Source organism: Anguilla anguilla, chromosome 2 (genome assembly GCF_013347855.1).
Source record: "Anguilla anguilla isolate fAngAng1 chromosome 2, fAngAng1.pri, whole genome shotgun sequence".
NCBI classification, from domain to species: Eukaryota; Metazoa; Chordata; class Actinopteri; order Anguilliformes; family Anguillidae; genus Anguilla; species Anguilla anguilla.
In genome coordinates this window covers 4,590,079-4,609,820 of record NC_049202.1, presented here as the reverse complement: position 1 = coordinate 4,609,820, position 19,742 = coordinate 4,590,079, and the positions used below count along the sequence as shown (strand labels likewise).

The 19,742-nt window shown below is 46.4% G+C and overlaps 1 protein-coding gene across 3 annotated transcripts; it reads left to right on the top strand.

The window, feature by feature from the left end:
- The first annotated feature begins 1,090 nt into the window (after positions 1-1,090).
- Positions 1,091-18,137, top strand: xpo1a (exportin 1 (CRM1 homolog, yeast) a). Of its 3 annotated transcripts, none has more exons than XM_035405786.1 (25): positions 1,091-1,728; positions 3,882-4,013; positions 4,516-4,617; positions 6,081-6,153; positions 7,170-7,231; positions 7,629-7,673; positions 8,056-8,237; positions 8,481-8,529; positions 8,639-8,758; positions 9,406-9,534; positions 10,150-10,308; positions 10,549-10,746; positions 11,200-11,338; positions 11,792-11,973; positions 12,082-12,238; positions 12,777-12,940; positions 13,069-13,203; positions 13,546-13,729; positions 13,950-14,056; positions 14,184-14,378; positions 14,512-14,680; positions 15,094-15,228; positions 15,710-15,869; positions 15,963-16,059; positions 16,643-16,789. In XM_035405786.1, exons 2-25 carry the CDS (start codon positions 3,888-3,890, stop codon positions 16,787-16,789), a joined length of 3,216 nt encoding a protein of 1,071 aa, XP_035261677.1. In that variant the 5' UTR covers positions 1,091-1,728; positions 3,882-3,887. The 3 variants fall into 3 exon arrangements, with proteins under 3 accessions (XP_035261677.1, XP_035261678.1, XP_035261679.1); XM_035405787.1 differs by lacking the exon at positions 1,091-1,728 and adding an exon at positions 2,135-3,709; XM_035405788.1 differs by lacking the exon at positions 1,091-1,728 and having other exon boundaries at positions 3,888-4,013; positions 16,643-18,137.
- The last annotated feature ends 1,605 nt before the right edge of the window (positions 18,138-19,742 follow it).

Genomic DNA, 19,742 nt, shown 5'->3' with positions numbered 1-19,742 from the left:
AAGTAATAGAAACGTCAGTTAGAGGTTACATTCAGACGCAAAACGTTTAAATGATTATTTAGACATGAATGAACCCATACACGTATACATTAATACAGAATCTACAGAAAAGCAAAAAAATCTTCATTTTTGTTGTTATCCACGGCGTACAACAGGATTAACAACAAGGAAAATTGTTCCGTACAAAACAATAGGGGACATTGCTGTTGTAGGGAAAATACAGCTGTACTCCGTCCCATTAATGTAGGCTACGCTGTAATTCTGCCTCTCCTAAGTCCAGTATTTTTCCATGAAGTGGTGCGCAACACAGGAGCACGTGACCTGTCAAAACGCTGGCAGTTCTGAATGCATGTCCGAATCCAAATGTTTGATACATATAGTAGTTTACAGTTTTTGTCCATTGCAGCCACCGAGATTTTTTTCTTGATGTTCGCTTCTTGGGCTCTGACTCTCCTCCTGTCCGCTCCATGAAACGTGCTTTCTCCGTTTTTCATTTTTCACCTTGCCTACCATGCACCGTAAGCAGCAGCCCAACCACTCCCCTTCGTGGCGAGTGGAAAATTACCAGGTTTCAAAGAGCTCCGACTAGACGAATTATTTGCATGGAACATAAAACGTTGATTTTGTCGCACTTAGTGCAACAATTTTCACAAATCGGTTAATTTCGCTCTAAGAAAACATTATTTTATACGTGATTGTTGCCTTATTAAGTTATGTTTTATAGTAATAATAATCGGCATGGCAAAAACACCAAGAACGAATGCCAATGGTCGTTTTAAGACAAATGTATGACTGGTGGTCATTCATAAATTCATAACATAAAAAAAATCGCATCAGTGTAGTAAATTCATATCACTGAAAGCGATGACAAGGAGAACTTCATGTGCAAATCTGCTTGCCTTCTTTTTCCCACCAAGGGCGGAGATGTCGCGTAGGCGCTCGCAACAATTGAAATTGATTGACACCACATTCGGCCTGTAGCGTGACAAGAAACCCGTCGTTTATTTTAATCAGGCCAATAAAATAACAGAGTGGGCGTGGACATCAGTCCAAACTTTCCGCGGCCCCGTCGGCTGAAAACTAAACCGAGATGGAATCTCCCAGTCTGAACCGGTTTCAACCGGTTATGAGTGTGTTACTTGAGAGGAGAAGAAGCACAAGCTTACACTCTCTCAAACTGCCCCGCTGCACAAAATATTTCAGAATAGAACAAAAAAGTAAATCAAGGATTATTGCTTCTTAAAATGAACCGGAATAATATATTACTCAGCCTGCCGTGAAAACAGTTGGGAGAACCCACGTTAGCGGTTCTTCGCTACAAGCTATTAGCAAGCAGGACTCCTGGTGGAATAGCTAACGTTAGCTGGTAGCTAGCTTAGCCACAGAAAGTAATTGAATTAAGTGTAACCTAGTAACATAGGAAGGTACATTTTCTAAGGTTTGACTTTAACGTTTTGGCAGGTTAGCTATCCAGCTAACTGTGGAACATGTAACTGATTCGCCGTTGTCGTATCCTTTGATAGCTGGCTGGCTAGTTGCATATCAATTCAAGTATAGGTAGCTAACTGACTAGCAATTAATGTTAGCTTGCTAGTTCAGAATTGGCTCGCTGTGTAGATTGCGGCAGATTTTGCTAACTAAAAGCAGAGAAAACAGCCTAGTGTGCGCTTGCTAGTTTACTTTTGGGATTTGAAACCAAAGGAGGGGAACAGTGATTTTAAAAAGTTGGTAAGTAAATGACTTAACACTTGGGTTTTTCTGTGTTGCAAGAGGTTGCGATGTGTGTGTGTGTGTGATTTGGCTAACTCGTGCATGGGTGTCTGGAAGCGTGGTTCTGAAAAGTGAAAAACCTGATATTGGAAATTGAATGGAAAGTCGCGTCTCCCCTACAAGTTGCAGCGCTCGGGAGGTAGCTAATTGCAAACCGAAACGGCAGATGCACTGGGAGTGTATGCCAGAGTCTTTAGACTAACGTCAAATGATCTGTCGTATTGAACATACCAACAAAGACGAATTGTGGTGGAAGATTCTGGAAATAAATATTTCTCTCATCGGCGATGAGAATGACCATGCATGCAAAAAATCACGTGTTGTAACCTCGGTGAGAGGGAGGGGTTGCCCTGTCTTGCGTCTTGTCCTGAAAAAATACATCGCTGGCTAGCTATCCACTGCCATGAGGAAATATTGCTTTTGTGTGCATAATGCGTGCTTGATAAGTTAACTTAACTGGCGTGGAGCAAACACTTTGGCTTCGGTGTTAAATGATGTCTTCTCGCTGACGTTAGATGGGACGCCGTTCTACAATCGTTTTGGTGTTGCTAATGCAGCTATACAATTCGCCAACTCGGGTAGCTACCCAGCTAATGTTAACTGCTGCAGCCAACAAAAAGAAAGAAAGCACCGTTTGGTTAAAACCAAAGATTGCCTGTAACTAGCTACAACAAAACGCGCGGTGTTAATTGGGAGGATGCGCGCGTAATTTGGGACACTGACGTTATATTTTGAGCATTTAGCTAGCTTAGTTCTCAACCTAACGCTTGCTATTAGTATTCGCCAGTTTCCACTGCACCACCTAGCTATAGTCCAAGGCGGCTAATTTGTGGCTACCTAACTTACTTTGTGCAAGTTGCGTAGATTTAACGATGGTCGTCTTATTTAGCTATAGTCTATGACTCGCTAGCTACCCAGTGTCGGTTATGGTAACTTGTGACTTGAACGCTGCCCGCCGAGGTTCAGCAAGCCCGTTAGCTATTTTGAATAGTAGCGTGCTTCTTATTGACTAGCTAGCTGACACAAACTGACAGTTGCTGGGTAAAATGCAATGTTTTTCTTTTAATGACCCATGAATACGAAGACAATACTGGAAATACCATGTTTTTTCTGTCGCTTTTTGCAAAGTTGTTAGCGAGCCAATGTTATGTTTTGCAAATTGGATGCCGTTTTCAGTGGCACTGCTGGGTAACGTAGCTAGCTAAACCGTGTGGCTAACGCTAATGCAGTTCAGTTGTGTGATCCTCATTGCGACTCGTAGTTGGGTAATGCTAGCCAAGGTAGCTAACGCTAACAATGGTTACATTAGAACAACTTTCAATTGCTGGCGGTAGTCACATTTATCGTGGTTTATTATGTAAAACCCGTTAGCATATAAATGAAATATTTTACACTAAATAAGTGTTAGGCAGTGGTAATTTACTAGGTTTTTTTCCTGTTTTATTTGAACTTTCATAACCGCAGCAAGATAGCTTGCAAACTGTTTTGTGAACGAACTTGCTTAAGATATATGGCGCTATCCACTCCAACGAGTCTAGTTGGGGGATTTAGCTAGCTGAAGTTAGAAGGTTGCCTTTGGAAAAGGGCGGGTAACGTAATGTTCAGTGTCCGACGCCAGCTCGCGGAACACGTGTGCATTGCATTAACGTGCGTCGTTGGTAAATGCGTGTTATTCAGTTTATAAAACTAGTAGCGAGTTACGCGGCACAAAATCATGAGGTCGCACGTTTGAATTGTAGCTTGCTGCCTAGCTAGCTAACCCAGGGCTGCACAAGAACATGAAGCAACAGGTGGCTAGGACGCTTTGTCCTCATCTAAGCCTAGCAAGATATTGTTCGAAACCCTATAAGTGGTTCGTATGAAAACAACGACTGTGGATTCAGGCTGCTGATATCTTGCTAATAAAAAAATTAATGCAAGCAGAAGTCGTGTGGGAAACGTAAGTCTACAAAGACTTGTGGCGTGGGGTGTGTAGCAAACCTCCTCTGCATTGCATGCGGTGCTTTTGGGGATGACAGAACGGTTTAGGAATGCGTGTCCTGGTCGAGGTTGAAATTCACGCGACCCTACGTTGTCTTTTCTACCCCACCTCCCGCTTTTTATTTTTACAGAGCTCCATGCCAGCAATTATGACAATCCTAGCGGACCGCGCAGCCCAGCAGCTGCTGGATTTCAACCAGAAACTGGATATCAACCTGCTGGACAATGTGGTGAACTGTATGTACAACGACATTGGATCACAGGTAAGACTAGTGATAATACTGCTGTGATTGTGTTGGAGTGCACCGCCATTTGGGGTCTCTTAAATGTAGCTTTGCAATGCAGATACAATGCCTTGAAGTGTGTGCAAAAGGAACGAGGACAGAAATAGATTTGGTGTGATCAGAAAAAATTTTTTCTGAGAGAGCTGGATATGGGCTGAAATTAAATTAAAAGCTCTGGAAATCCTTTTAACTCTTGGGTATTGTACTCGGTCCTGCAGGGCTGCAGTGTCTGCAGGTTTTTGTGTTTTCCTTTCAGTCAGAAGCCAGCCCAGGCCTTGGAAACGAGGCGCGTGGACTTTTCAGACAATCGCCGACTTAAATTTATCGCCCAAGTGTTGAAACGCGCAGAGCAGGCAGGGACTGGAATCCTCCAGCACTGGAGTTTAGCGCTCCTGTTTTACGGCAGCGGGAAAGTATATTGATGAAGACAGGCAAGGCGTCCCTGTTGTGAATCATTTGCGTGCGTGTGCGTTTATTGCAGCAGAGAATGGCACAGGAGGTGCTGACGCATCTGAAAGAGCATCCCGACGCCTGGACGAGAGTCGACACCATTCTGGAGTTCTCGCAGAACATGAACACCAAAGTAAGTCATGCCAGAGGTGCTGGGCCAGTGGGGAGCATCCATATTTTGAGAGAGTCCCATGCAATTATGACCTGGAAATAGAGGACAACTTAATTTTTTTTTTTCTCGTTCATTCATGATGGCTAGAACCTAGTCAACTGGCAAGTGCTAGAGTTTTTATGACAACGCTGGCCAAGTGTCTTGTGAAGACATTGGCTAGTATTTGTCTCAGCTATTTTACTTTTTTATATTCACCCGTTTCCCCTGTATCTTCTTGCTGGCTGGTTTGTACCCAGTTAAAATGGATTTGATATAGATGTCGCTGTATTTAGATGGCCAGCTACCACATGTTGGCCTTCTGAAGAATAGTCTTGGAGATCCAGCTGAGACCTGTCACTCTGTGTGCATCACGGAGCCCCTCCCCCCTCTCCTTAGCCCCTCCCACTCCTCTGTTTGGTGTAAAAATGTTTTTTTTTTTTTTTTTTTTTTTTTTTTTTTTTTCATTTCTTCTCTCTTTGCGTAACTACTCGGACGGACACTTTCATGCTTGCGTGAACCCGAACTTCACAAGTGGAAGTACTGTGACAGTTTTGTGCTAAAGTAACCAACTCTTTGCGTCCAAGTTAGACTGACGTTGAGTCTGTGCACAGACTGGTAGTGCGGCCATAAGTGCATCACGTGCACATAATTTGAATGGCATTTATGTTTTGATGTGTAGCTGACCTGGGTGTGTTTGACTTCCTCACAGTAGTAGTAGTCAATCACAGGATGTTGGTTTGACTTTTAAGTTTCACTTCCATCTGATAGTCATAGCAAATCCCTGCGTTTGATTCATCAGCAGTATTTAAATACTAACGCTTCCCAAACATGAAGTCATCAGATGGTCATAAGAGAACGCCTCCAACGCCTAAAAGCTCCTTAAATGTGCTCTAATCTTTATTATTATTTCTTAATACGCTAGTGACGCACGCGCTACTGACGCACACGATTATTTGGCCTTAAACACTATTTTGGTGGTTTAAACACCATGTAAATAGGTGAGGTCTCAGTTGCACTTGTGCGCATTAAATGGTGCCGTGGCTGAGATTCACCTTCAGTGACTCAACGTTCGCATCCACATTACAAATGCCTCCTTACGCTGTCATTCGCTGACATTTTCCCCCTTACCTCTACGCAGATGATCCCCCACCGTGAAAATACTGGCCTTCCTTATCAAATCTCTAACATGACAGCAGTTTTATTTATTTTTATCCAAAAAAACATTTTTAGAATAGATATATCACAGCCTCAGATCATATAAAAGTTGTCTTGGCATGTCTTGCCATTCTTTTAGGTGTCCCAGTGTGACTGGGTAATTTGTGTGTGTGCGTGCGTGCGTGCACACCTTTGTGTCGTAAGCTGCCTTCTTTTGGTCTGTTTTGGAACTGTACTGCCATTTCTGACAATTTGTCTGCCCCCCCCCCCCCCCCCCCCATTCTTTACAGTACTATGCCCTGCAGATTCTCGAAACTGTGATAAAAACAAGATGGAAGATTCTGCCCAGGAATCAGTGTGAAGGTAAGCTAATCTGCAAAATTGAGACCACCCCCCCCCCCCCAAGCCTCCAATATTCCCGAGGGCCTGTGTACTATTCTTTTTTGGAAAGTGTGTCCTCTTTAGAGAAGTGCCTGTGCAGTATGCTGTGAAATTGTCATTGTTTTCAGAAGCCAATTTTCAATAGCTTGTAACGCTCATGCACACATGTGAAAGGGGGAAGGGTTGCCATTTAAAAATCCTGAATAATGAAGAGGATTATGTAGTAATTTGTTTCTTACGCAGGTCTGGACCTGCTGATACTTTGTTTCTTTAGCACACTCCCAATTTTAATTACTACTCTTCATAGCAAGATTATATTTTGTGCTTAATTATTTTAAAAAAGAACAATGTAGTGCAGTACTTTCACTTCATGTTTACTATCAGACGGTTGTTAGTTCTTTCCACGAATACAGTTCATAAAATAATTAATTGTTTGGCAGATTTCAGGTAAGTGTTCAATACCACATTTTCGTTATTTTCTTATTTTAGATAATGTAGAAGCAGGGCCTGTTGGATGTATGTTTTTTTTTTATACATGATACTCGCCACTTGGTTTTAGAGTTGTAAGAGGGGAAACCAGTACGAAGCAATTGGCAGCTGCTAGGAATACTTTCAGAGCGCCTCACAGTTGGGCTCACTCTCCCCAGTACTCGGTGTCCTGCACTGTTCTCCGGGTCCGTGAAGGCTCGTTTGTGCCGTCTGGGAGCACAGGGCCTGTGTTTGGTCTGAGCCCGTCTGTGCAGGATCTGGAATACCAATTCTGCTGCATAATAGACGAAAAGAAAAGTTGCCTTGCGCTTTTTTTTTTGTTTTTGTGTGTGTGTGTGTGCTTGTGGCCGTCGAGGGGAGGGTTGTGAAGTTCGGCTTGTTGCCTGGCAGCTGGGTGACGGACAGGGAGTGGTTAGCAGTTTCTCTTTCTCTTTCCTGCGCGCCGTGAGGTGTCGCCCGTACATAAATCCCGCGCGCGTGGCTGAACTGCAACTCTCTTTCACTTTCAGGTATAAAGAAGTACGTGGTCGGGCTCATTATCAAAACTTCCTCTGATGCATCGGTTGTGGAGGTGAGTGCTTATGCTGACTTCACCGGCGGGGCACGCCAAACCTGCAATTTTGGAGGGGGGGGGGGGACATTTATTTATTTCTCATACTGGTTTAGTCAGCATTTTTCCTTACTGAATCATCAATCTGGTGGTTCTGCCCAGTGTAGTAATGTCTCTTTCTATTTTTTTTTTTTTCATTGTTACAGAATGTTACTATAGATTGTTGTAATAATTATAATGATGATGATAATGCATTGTTACCCAAGTCATCTGTAACACTGCTACAGAATATTTGTAAAAAAATAAGCATAACTGACATGCTTTAAGTGATGTTGCACACAAATTTGGTTTTGTTGAGATTTGTAAAGTATTTCTGTGATGGAACATGACTTTGGTGTTTATGATTTGTCAATTTCAGAAAGAGAAAGTGTACATTGGAAAGCTTAACATGATCTTGGTCCAGGTGAGTTGCGATTTTTAAATTAGCTTCTTTTAAAAAAAAAATTTTAATCTTGAAGCCTTGACTGTCTGTCATGATGTCACCTATCGACTCTGGACTGGCATTGAATAAAATGCCAGACGCAATCCTCAAACAGTCTGTAATGCTGTCAGTGATTACTATTAGTCAGCGAGCCTTTCGATTATAAACAATCAAGAACTGAAGTGGTACAAAAATAAGATTCCTTAAAATAGCATTGTCCTGCTTAATGCCAGTAAATTGGGTCAGACCACGGTCTAAACATGAGCATGGAGGTTTTTTTTATGTTTTATTTTTAAACCCTAAATTGCTGAGTTTGTGCAAACAACCCCCTCCCCCCCCCCCACACGGCGTCTCTCCCGCGCAGATCCTGAAGCAGGAGTGGCCGAAGCACTGGCCCCACTTCATCAGCGACATCGTGGGGGCCAGCCGCACCAGCGAGAGCCTCTGCCAGAACAACATGGTCATCCTCAAGCTGCTGAGCGAGGAGGTCTTCGACTTCTCCAGCGGACAGATGACCCAGGTCAAAGCCAAGCACCTGAAGGACAGGTAACCTGGGGCTTCACCTGGGACAGGTGGGGGCGGGGCGGGAGGGGGGGGGGTTCAGGAAGCTGCGAGGCCCAGTGCCCTTTATTTTTTACCGTCACCATTAACTGCTCAGACAGCGGCCTCTGCCAGGGGTTTCAGTTGGTTTTTAAACCCCTGCGAGCATTCTGTGTAGGTTTCATCTCCTGATTAAAAAAAAAAGTACAAAAATAACTTGACCTTATTTATTTGTTTTCCCTCTCCTAGCATGTGTAATGAATTCTCCCAGATATTCCAGCTTTGCCAGTTTGTCATGGTACGTGTACTCTTGAAACGATTTCAAAAAATATGAAACATGAGCTAATTTTCTAATGGATAGCTCATTCTGAAATCTTAACTAAGTTAAAGTGCTTTTGTTTTTTCAGGAAAACTCCCAGAATGCCCCTCTGGTCCAAGCTACACTAGAAACATTGTTGCGATTTCTGAACTGGATTCCTCTGGGGTACATATTTGAAACCAAACTCATCAGCACGCTTGTGTACAAGGTAACTCACTAGCAATTGAACGGTAGTAAGATGTCTGAATGGTGATAACCTTAATCCTTTGTTTGTAATGTTTCCGCATAGCTATTAAAATTCTTCAGTGGCAGTACTGCTGTAGTGTAATTATTACAAGAGGAATTCATGCTTTACTGAGCTCTGCAAACGTGACTCACATTTAGGTTGTTTTGAGAAATGGGATTGTTTTGAAGTCTTTTTACAGTTGTTAAAGGGGTGATTTATTGTAGTGTTTTTCTAACTGCTGTACCCCTTAAAGCTCCCCAAGGTGTGTCGTGGAAAGAGATCAGATTCCACCACGACTGAGAATGTGTGTGATGTTTTTAAGTGCTTAATGGGACAGTGGTGTGCTTAAAAACTGTGCCATCGCAGAAAAAAAGCTGCTTCATTGAGCGTATGAAACAATCCTCTTACAAAGGCGCACTTGCATTGGTTTGCTTGCAACTGCGTAAGAACTGGAGGAAAATCAAATCGAATGGTGACGATTCAGTGTCTCTCTGCTCCAGCAGACAGACTGATCACCACTCGTACACGTTGAGCACAGGCGGCTGTGCGAATGTGAGTAAAAATGAGTCTGTTAAAAGAGAGTCGTTGCCACGGAAATGAGCTCTGCGCCTGCCTGCCCCTCCCGCCAGTTTTTGAACGTGCCGATGTTCCGGAACGTGACGCTGAAGTGCCTGACGGAGATCGCGGGGGTGAGCGTGAGCCAGTACGAGGAGCAGTTCGTCACCCTCTTCACCCTCACCATGATGCAGCTCAAACAGGTAAATAATCCCGCCTCCCTCCCCGGCTCTCATTGGTGGAGCTGTGTGACAGGCGGCGGGGCTGCGGGCTGTTCCCGTAGTAACGCGAGGGGTCGCTGGTGTGCGGCACGTTGCGTTTGGTCCCGGCTGACTGGCACCGTCCTATCCCTGAGCGGCTGTGTCACCATGTGATCTGCCAGCCACAACTCTGCACTTGCTCAGGCTGTGGCTATCGAAGCTCATTGTTGGCTTTATATATATATATATTATAGAAGTATTGAAACACTCCAATAAACCAAGGTTTTATTTAGAAATATTTTTCTAAATCTGTATATATATAGTCTTTGCATATCGAAACTGGCTGGGCTGCTGACCCCCCACCTTATGTTGAAAACCCAGGTTCTGAACTATTTCACCCTTGTCCCCGTTGCCAAAAATCTCTCCACTGATTTTGTGAGTGCGTTGGCGTTTATGTTAATACTGAATGGAAGAATCTTTTTTTTTTTCTCTCCAAAAATGGATGGTTTCTGTAGTGAAGTCTATAAATAATTTGTTTCCCCCCCCCCCCGTTCTTTTAATCTTGACTTTCCGCTGTTCTAAAAATACGTTCCCTCGTGTTCTCTGCGGCGTGAGCAGATGCTTCCACTGAACACCAACATCCGGCTGGCCTACTCCAACGGGAAGGACGACGAGCAGAACTTCATCCAGAACCTGAGCCTGTTCCTCTGCACCTTCCTCAAGGAGCACGGCCAGCTGATCGAGAAGCGGCTCAACCTGCGCGAGACGCTCATGGAGGTGGGATCCCCCCCACCCCCTCACTCCCCCCTGTGTATTACCGAAAACAATTCCCCAACACATTTTATTATTGACAAAAAAAAACGCAGGTGTCTCAGAGATGAGGATAAGGTAGTTTGGGCAGGTGTGTGTTCAGTCTGTGACATAAGGAAACACAGTTTGGGAGGAGGAAATGAGATGGGTAAACGCGGTTTTGGATGAGGAGATGAGATGGGTAAACGCTGCCCCCTCTCCCCGCAGGCCCTGCACTACATGCTGCTGGTGTCGGAGGTGGAGGAGACGGAGATCTTTAAGATCTGCCTGGAGTACTGGAACCACCTTGCGGCCGAGCTGTACAGGGAGAGCCCCTTCTCCACCTCCACGTCCCCCCTGCTCTCGGGCAGCCAGCACTTCGACGTCCCACCCCGGAGGCAGCTGTACCTGCCCGTGCTCTCCAAGGTGAGCGCCAAACACACGCCCCAAACTGGGGCCAAACAAGCGCCCCAAACTGGGGGCAGCTCTACCTGCCCGTGCTCTCCAAGGTGAGCGGGAAAGCACAAACTGAAGAAGACTGCTTCATCCTGTTGTGGCCTGCTATAGCGCCCCTCACTGTGATGCTCGACACTGCAGCTCATTCTTGTTGCGTTAAGAATTTCAGGTAACACCCTTTAGAACACAATTCGCTACACGAATCGTCTTCGCGTAGCTTGAATCGTATACTTGCACGTACTTGCGTAGGTTATGTTTCGGTTCTTATGATGCATTTCATCGAGCCCCCTTGTCTCTGAAAGGACGAGCGACGTGTGTCCGAGCAGGGCGTTTCTCTGGTTTCGCCGGGCTCCTCCTCAGTCCTGGGCTCCGTCTGTTCCGGAAGGTTCTCTCATGCCCCGCTCCTCCCGCCCCCCCCCGCAGGTCAGGCTGCTGATGGTGAGCCGCATGGCCAAGCCCGAGGAGGTCCTGGTGGTGGAGAACGACCAGGGCGAGGTGGTGAGGGAGTTCATGAAGGACACGGATTCCATCAATCTGTACAAGAACATGAGAGAGACCCTCGGTGAGTGTCCCGAGTCACCAGCAGCTGATTGGGGGGGTGGGGGGGGGGGTTCTCTGGTTTACCTCCCACCTCTAGGGTTACTGTTACTCTGAACCCCGATTTATGCACCTGTCTTCTCATTGTAATTCACTTTGGGCGAGAGCGTCTGCCAAATGCCTGTAATGTAATAATGTAATGGTTCTGGAGGGCCACGGGTCTACCTCCACGGGGTCTGCTTTTACTCCGCTTTTAGTTGATCAATTAATTAAGTGTGCAATCAGCTGCTTTATCTGGTTTCTGGGGTCTAAATTGGTATCTCATTTTTAAGGTGAAAATGCAGACCAGCAGAACCGGCAGCCATTTTGGGCCCAGGGTTGAGAGCCCTCGGTGTTAACGCTGGATGAAGCCGCGCGTTTGCTCTGGTTTCCGCTCGAGTTTGTTGACCGCGCACGTCTCTCCCCGCCCCCCCCGCAGTGTACCTGACGCATTTGGACTACGCGGACACGGAGCGCATCATGACCGAGAAGCTGCACAACCAGGTGAACGGGACCGAGTGGTCGTGGAAGAACCTGAACACGCTGTGCTGGGCCATCGGCTCCATCAGCGGCGCCATGCACGAGGAGGACGAGAAGCGCTTCCTGGTCACCGTCATCAAGGTCTGTCCCCAGGGGGGTCGGGGGTCGTGGGTCACTGCCGTTCTAGAATGTCCGCGGGACGTCACCGGGCCTTGGCGCTGTGCTAATTTCGGCGGGTTCTCCCTGCAGGACCTGCTGGGGCTGTGCGAGCAGAAGAGGGGGAAGGACAACAAGGCCATCATCGCCTCCAACATCATGTACATCGTGGGCCAGTACCCCCGCTTCCTCCGCGCCCACTGGAAGTTCCTCAAGACCGTGGTCAACAAGCTGTTTGAGTTCATGCACGGTGAGTGTGGGCATCGCCAGGCCAGTTTCTGCAATGTTGACTCTCCCAATTCTTCATCCCCGTAGACCGTGTCATTCCTTGGTCCACCTTTTCTGCGAAACGTGGTAGTCTTAGTTTTTTTATAACGCCAGCGTTTGGCGTCGGATTCCAGTTTTTATGCCTTTTAAAAAGACGAGAAAACCCTCAAGAAAAGCACACTGTTTTAAATCTTGACACTTTGATTTGTTTATTGAGTTTTTTTAATTGCTCAGTTTCTGCCTGTCAGCGAGGGGAAATTTATCTCTTTTGGAATGAAAAAGGCTGATTAAATAAATTTTCTGTCTGTAAGGACACACACACACACATACACACGCACACACAATTCATTTGAGGCCTTCGCAAAGCTAATGTGCATTAGCATGTAGTGAGTATTGCATTCAGAGTTGAAGCTGTGTCTGAAGCTGGCCTTCGAGGAAGTGAGTGCTACGGCCAGGCTGTGATTCGTCCGCTGGCGGCTCGGCTCGACTCTGATTGGCTGGGTTTCGGGGGATTTTGGCAGAGACCCACGACGGTGTCCAGGACATGGCCTGCGACACGTTCATCAAGATCGCGCAGAAGTGCCGGCGGCATTTCGTCCAGGTGCAGGTGGGCGAGGTCATGCCCTTCATCGACGAGATCCTCAACAACATCAACACCATCATCTGCGACCTCCAGCCCCAGCAGGTCGGTCCCTCCCGTTGCCGTTAGCAACACCGTGTCCCACACACGGGACTGCCTTCTCACCGACTCGCTTGCTTTTGAGTTTGGTTGCTTGACCTTTGACCGGTGACCTTTGACCCTTTCGTGCGCAGGTCCACACTTTCTACGAGGCGGTGGGCTACATGATCGGAGCGCAGACGGACCAGGCCGTCCAGGAGCACCTGATCGAGAAGTACATGCTGCTGCCCAATCAGGTGTGGGACAGCATCATACAGCAGGCAACCAAGGTGAGCTGCGCTTGTGTTCTACCTGCCTGTGATGCCACTGAGTTACCAACGCATCAGTTTCATCTTTGAGATATGGAAGTGGTGGATGCTTCATAAAGCATTCTAACCAGCAACTGTAACCCTAATTGTAGATTTGTTTCAACCTGTCAATAATTCAAGCTGGATTGCAAGGTTCGTTGATTGGTTTCATGTGAGCAATCATAATGAACTCTTCTGGCCAGTCATTTTAAAGTCCTCATCTAAATATCTCATCTGAACTTCTCCCTGCTTACAGTTAAGTTGCGTGTAAATTTATAGGCATCTAATCAATCTAATCGCCCTTCATTCTGCCCCCCCCCCAAGAACGTGGACATCCTGAAGGACCCGGAGACGGTGAAGCAGCTGGGCAGCATCCTGAAGACCAACGTGCGGGCGTGCAAGGCGGTGGGCCACCCCTTCGTCATCCAGCTGGGCCGCATCTACCTGGACATGCTCAACGTGTACAAGTGCCTGAGCGAGAACATCTCCGCCGCCATCCAGACCAACGGTGGGCTTTCTTTTCTTTTTTTTTTGTCACATCCCCCCCCCCCCCCCCCCCCAATTTGGACCCATTTGTAGCTGTAGTATAGGCTCAGTTGAACTGAAGATGGTTAACTGATTAACTTTGAGCTTGTTCGTTGGACTGTGAAGTGAACTTCAGACTAATTCATTTTTACCCCCCCCCCCCCCTCCCTTTTATCATTTTATTTTTTTGGGTCACTGTACAGGAGACATGGTAACCAAGCAGCCTTTGATCAGAAGCATGCGGACCGTCAAGCGGGAAACCCTGAAGCTGATCTCCGGCTGGGTCAGCCGCTCAAACGACCCACAGATGGTGAGCTTCTAACATTTGCGCTCGTTTCGCCGGAAGAGAAGCGGGGAGAATGTTAAGTACACTTCACAGAGACACTCCAGAGGCGCGCTCGCTGTATTAACGCATATGGGCCGTGTGCGGTGTTCAGGTGGGGGAGAACTTTGTGCCGCCGCTGCTGGACGCCGTGCTAATCGACTACCAGAGGAACGTCCCGGCCGCCAGGGAGCCCGAGGTCCTCAGCACCATGGCAACCATCGTCAACAAGCTCGGCGGCCACATCACCTCGGAAATCCCGCAGATATTCGACGCGGTCTTCGAGTGCACCCTGAACATGATCAACAAAGTGAGTCGTGTTTCGCCGCGTCGCAGTGTCCGAATCACCCTGCCGGTTTTAGAGAGGTCCGAAACGGTGTCGGTGTGATTTTTTTCCCGTTTTAACACCTCTTAAAACGTACCTGCTTCTTCGCCTCCACCAGGACTTCGAGGAGTACCCGGAGCATCGAACCAACTTCTTCTACCTGCTGCAAGCGGTCAATTCCCACTGCTTCCCGGCATTCCTGGCCATTCCCCCGGCGCAGTTCAAGCTGGTGCTGGACTCCATCATCTGGGCCTTCAAACACACCATGAGGAACGTGGCCGACACCGGTAAGCCCCGCCCTTTTCCACTGCTGAAATGCGAGCTCTGTGGACCCAACGGTCCAGCGTACGAGTCTGTGGTGTAGGATGATCCAGCCTTTACCCACTGTCGTAAATATGTTGTTTTTAACCGTTTCTAATAGTTATTATGACTGTGCCCTGACCTAAAGGTACGGGTGTATTATAAGGAATGATGCGGTCTTCGCCTAATGTGGCTGTCGGGGGGGGGGGGGAAACAAAACCAGAACATCTGCTGTTTTGAGTCATTAGTTCTTTAGTTTATTTTTATTCTCCGGTTCTGTGCTCGGTGCTGAAGAGCGATGAAAGGAGCAGGAACATGAAAAAGCTCTGTGTTCGTTGTGTGCTGACCTGATTGGCCGGCGGTGGTCGGTGTTAACGCTGCTCCCGGGTCTGGCCCACAGGTCTGCAGATCCTCTACACCCTGCTGCAGAACGTGGCCCAGGAGGAGGCCGCCGCCCAGAGCTTCTACCAGACCTACTTCTGCGACATCCTGCAGCACATCTTCTCCGTCGTCACGGATACGTCTCACACAGCCGGTGAGGAGGGATCCCCCCCCCCCCCCCCCCCCCCCCACACACACACACACACACACACACACACACACACACACACAAACACACACACACACACACACACACACAGAGACACACATACAGTCACACGCACACTGGCACACACACACAGACAGAGAGAGAAAGCACCAGACACACACTCACAGAGACACACACACACACACACACACACACACACACACACACACACACACACACACACACACACACACAGAGACGAGAGAGAGACACACATACAGTCACATGTACACTGGCACACAGGCACACAGACAGAGAGAGAGAGAGACACAGACACACACACACAAACGCACACACACACACGCAGACACACACTCACTCGCATACCAGAAGGATGTTTCTTCGTAACACGTGTTGTGTTCCATTTGTGGTTGTGTGTTCATGTTTCATTGGCTGGGAGGATTAATTGTCCCGGCTCCTCTTGCAGGTTTAACGATGCACGCCTCCATCCTGGCCTACATGTTCAACCTGGTGGAGGAGGGTAAAATCAGCGTCGCACTGAACCCCTCAAACCCGGTCAACAACCAGGGCTTCATCCAGGAGTACGTGGCCAACCTGCTCAAAACCGCCTTCCCGCACCTACAGGAGTAAGTTCTAATCCACGTGAGTTTAACTCCAGATGTGTTCGAGAGTAAATGAAGGTTGATAATCACGTGGTGTCTCTCTGTCATTGTTTTCAGTGCCCAGGTCAAAGTGTTTGTGACAGGACTGTTCAGTTTAAATCAAGATATTCCAGCCTTCAAGGAACACCTGCGGGACTTCCTGGTGCAGATCAAGGTTAGCAACCGTAGACTTCATTATTTTAAAAAAATGAAACCTTCAAAATGAGTGCACTGGTGTCTACCACTGTAGTATACTGTAGTAAAATGGGTAAGGTCTTGTAACCTGAAGGTCACAGGTTCAATTCTGGTGAAGGACATCGGAGCCAAGGTACTAACCTTAACCATTACTTTAGTATATCTCCAGCTGTATATATGGATGCAGTGTTAATGCTATGTGAAATGCTTGTGTAAGTCGTTCTAGGTAAGAGCATCTACTCAATGCCTGTAATGTAATGCAATCTATATGGTGCTTTATGACTGAGGCTCTACGAGACTGAGACTGAGGCCCTATGAGACTGAGGCCCTATGAGACTGAGGCCCTATGAGACTGAGGCCCTATGAGACTGAGGCCCTATGAGACTGAGGCCCTATGAGACTGAGGCCCTATGAGACTGAGGCCCTATGAGACTGAGGCCCTATGAGACTGAGGCCCTATGAGACTGAAGCCCTATAAGACTGAGGCTTTATGAGACTGAAGCCCTATAAGACTGAGGCTTTATGAGACTGAGGCTTTGAGGTCGTTTCTCTCCCCCCTGCAGGAGTTTGCCGGCGAGGACTCCACAGACCTCTTCCTGGAGGAGCGGGAGGCCTCCCTGCGTCTGGCGCAAGAGGAGAAGCACAAGCTCCAGATGTCCGTTCCCGGCATCCTCAACCCGCACGAGATTCCGGAGGAGATGTGCGACTAACAAACAACACAGACTCAATTGTATATTTGTGTAAAAAAAATAGAAAGGAAAAGAAGAAAAAAGAAGAAAGAAAAAAAAAACAGTACAAGCCAAGAGTCATGGAAGCTCTTCCCGAGGGCGTTGTGCAAGCCGGCCCCCACCCTCCCCCCCCATCCGGAAGAGTCCAGCACTGGTGTTTCTTGACCAAAACCAATGCCAATATGTAAATTATACTGTGTCGCCCCCCAATGGTCCTTTTTACACAGTATGCGTTTTGTATGGAGACTTGTGTAATATCTTTCCATTGTTAAGTCATGCTTATGTTTGGTCCTGTTTCTTTATTTAGAGCTGCATGAAGTCAGAATTAAAACCTTAACTTTTCTGGCCCCCCTTTTCCTCCTCCCCACCCTTTTATTCCTTCCTCCCCGCCCCCCATTTATTCGTTCGTATCAGTTGTATAAATGTGCGGGAGAACACAAGTTTTGTGCAAGAAAACAAAAACGAAAAGGAAAAAAAAAAAAAACAAATGTCTGTGTGTCAAGTCCATCTGCAGAGAGAGTTCTAGAACTTGCGGCGTTGGGTCTTCTGTGATTATTTTTTTGGTTCTAGAATTTGAGGGACGCTAGGGGGGTGTGTCCCCCGGATCGGGTCCTCTGGGCACAGCTGGAGAATGTGAGGCGCTTTGGGCTTTGCCAAACGAAGGTGCGAACGACGCTGCTTTTTTTTTGTCAGCGGCGTACGGGGCTGAGGCCTAGCTCGCGGTGGTTCTCGATTTGAAATAAATAACATGCAGTTTGTTACTGGACAGGAGTTTTTTGAAGCGAGGATAGATTATGTGCATATCATCCCCCCCATTGTAAAGCGTCTTTTAATACCACGGGAACATAAAGGTTGGTTATTTTTACAAAGGTGTGTGTGTGTGCGCGTGTGTGCTGTCGCTCGGCCGACAACTGGTTTTTGTTTTCCTCAATGAGGACTGTTGCTCATTTGTGAGCTTTCATTAAATCCAAGGTTAAAAATATTTATGGGTTAGTATGTAGGCTGCCTCTTTGACGACCGGTGTTAATTCAAATGGCTTTTGAGATGGCGATGTACTAATTTACATGGTTTTCCATGCAGTAGTGCTTCAAGAACACTATTTGAAGAGCAGAATAAAAAAAAAACTTGGTTTACATTTAAATTTTTTTTTTTTAATTTGTATTTTGAAATTCTATCCAAATAACCAAGGGGCTTTCATTGAGAGAGTGCATCTGATTAGAATGTATAGATCCAAATACTGATCTCGAAATGACAAAATACTCCCTTCTCTAAGTGTTACATTTGTTGTGAACCTTTTTGAAACTGATTAAAGTTGAGAGGATTTTACAACTCACTGTCTCATCTAATGATTTGCTTAAAGACACAATGCTGACTAAAACCAGGCGGAAGCACTGAATTTGAAGGCAGCAGTGCAGTACTGCCGACTGCTGTGTTCATTTGAAAGTAACCATATTGCTGCAGTCTTGGATCTGCAGTGACGTTTCAGTTTTGGGAGCCATTACTCTGAAGTCTCATCTCAAAAAGGTGCAGTGATGTGGAGGTCTCAACAGGGAGCTAAAACTACTGTTACTCAGACGCCTTCTTTTTAAAAAAAAATAAAAGGAACAAACAGAGGCTGCCTTATGTATTTGTTTTGGTCTACTTTATTCGGATGGAGAAGGTCATAGAGGGTTACAGATTGCGATGGTGTTGATGTTTTGTTGTTCATGGTACACCATGGCTGGTAATCCCACCACTGCTGGGTCTGTACATGGGCTGAGATTTGGCTGCCTGTGACACACTGCACTACACTGATTTTTAAGCATTAATGAAATATTGAAATGTGTGTGTGAAACCCTGGAAGGACCCAAAGTCCCATCCTGCATTCTGCTGGTGGATCGATGCTCTTTAAGTCCAGGACATGTTGTTGCCTAGCAGCCTGTACCCAGGAAGCCTTAAATACAGGATGTTACACTAAGTGAATCAGGAAGGGACCATGGAGTATTTCTCATCCTTAAAGGAGAGCCCATCCTGTGCCCTGTAGTACATAGCAGTCATATATGGATTGCACACATCTAATGATTGCCCGTTGATGGCTTTGCATCAGAACGTTAGCCATGCTGGTGTTCGATTTCCCAACGAGGAGCCATGTAGATTGGTGGGAGGTACTGACGCATACATTTCAAAGTCGTGTGATTCCTGGTGCTGAATTGCATGCTTTTAATGAAAAACCGGGTTTGTGGATTGCATGGGTTTTATGGAAAGTACCAAAAATTACCAGCAGCCAATACACTGGAAACTTCTGTGAAATTATATTTTCACAGTACACTGTGTTAATCCCCACAGGATACAAAAAATCTGCTGGCTTATAACCGGTTGTTGGATCTATTACATTTCCTGTTTCTGTCTTCATAGGAAATGCAATACAAATGTCATGTGTTTTGGGGCTCTGTTCAGTCTTACACAGGATGCCAAAATGTCCTTAATTGAAAATCTCCTCATGGATTGTAGCTTTCTTTCCTTATGTGCGTTTTCAAACTTAAGACCATTCAGAGAAACTTGTGTTCACATTCCACCGTGCTTTCTTCACTGATAAGATTGACTGAAATGGGGTAAACCACGAGCATATTTTCAAATCTTTTGGTCAACTTTCCAAAAAGCACATTTATGAAAAGGTACCGTTGCACCTGAATCGCTAGTTTAATTTTCAGTAGGAATGGGAACATACTGCGATTAGACCCCTTTGTTTATCAGAAACTGGATGCAGTGGACCAAGCCACCCGAGAACAAGAGGGAGCAGACATTTATTGGGGCAGCTTGTAATTAGACATCAATTTCGGCAAAAACCTGCAGTGACTGCGTTTTGCCTTTGCATGGCAGCATAGATTAAAAAGATGATTACTGCCCGGAGATCGACATCGTCACCCGTGAAAGTAAAAGTAAAAATGTTAACACG

Excerpts from the sequence above, each read along its gene's own strand:
- xpo1a (XM_035405788.1), top strand. The coding sequence starts at position 3,888 with ATGCCAGCAATTATGACAATCCTAGCGGACCGCGCAGCCCAGCAGCTG. Across the intron at positions 6,154-7,169 it reads GCCCAGGAATCAGTGTGAAG|GTATAAAGAAGTACGTGGTC; the intron begins GTAAGCTAATCT and ends TTTCACTTTCAG. Across the intron at positions 14,057-14,183 it reads GCTCAAACGACCCACAGATG|GTGGGGGAGAACTTTGTGCC; the intron begins GTGAGCTTCTAA and ends TGCGGTGTTCAG.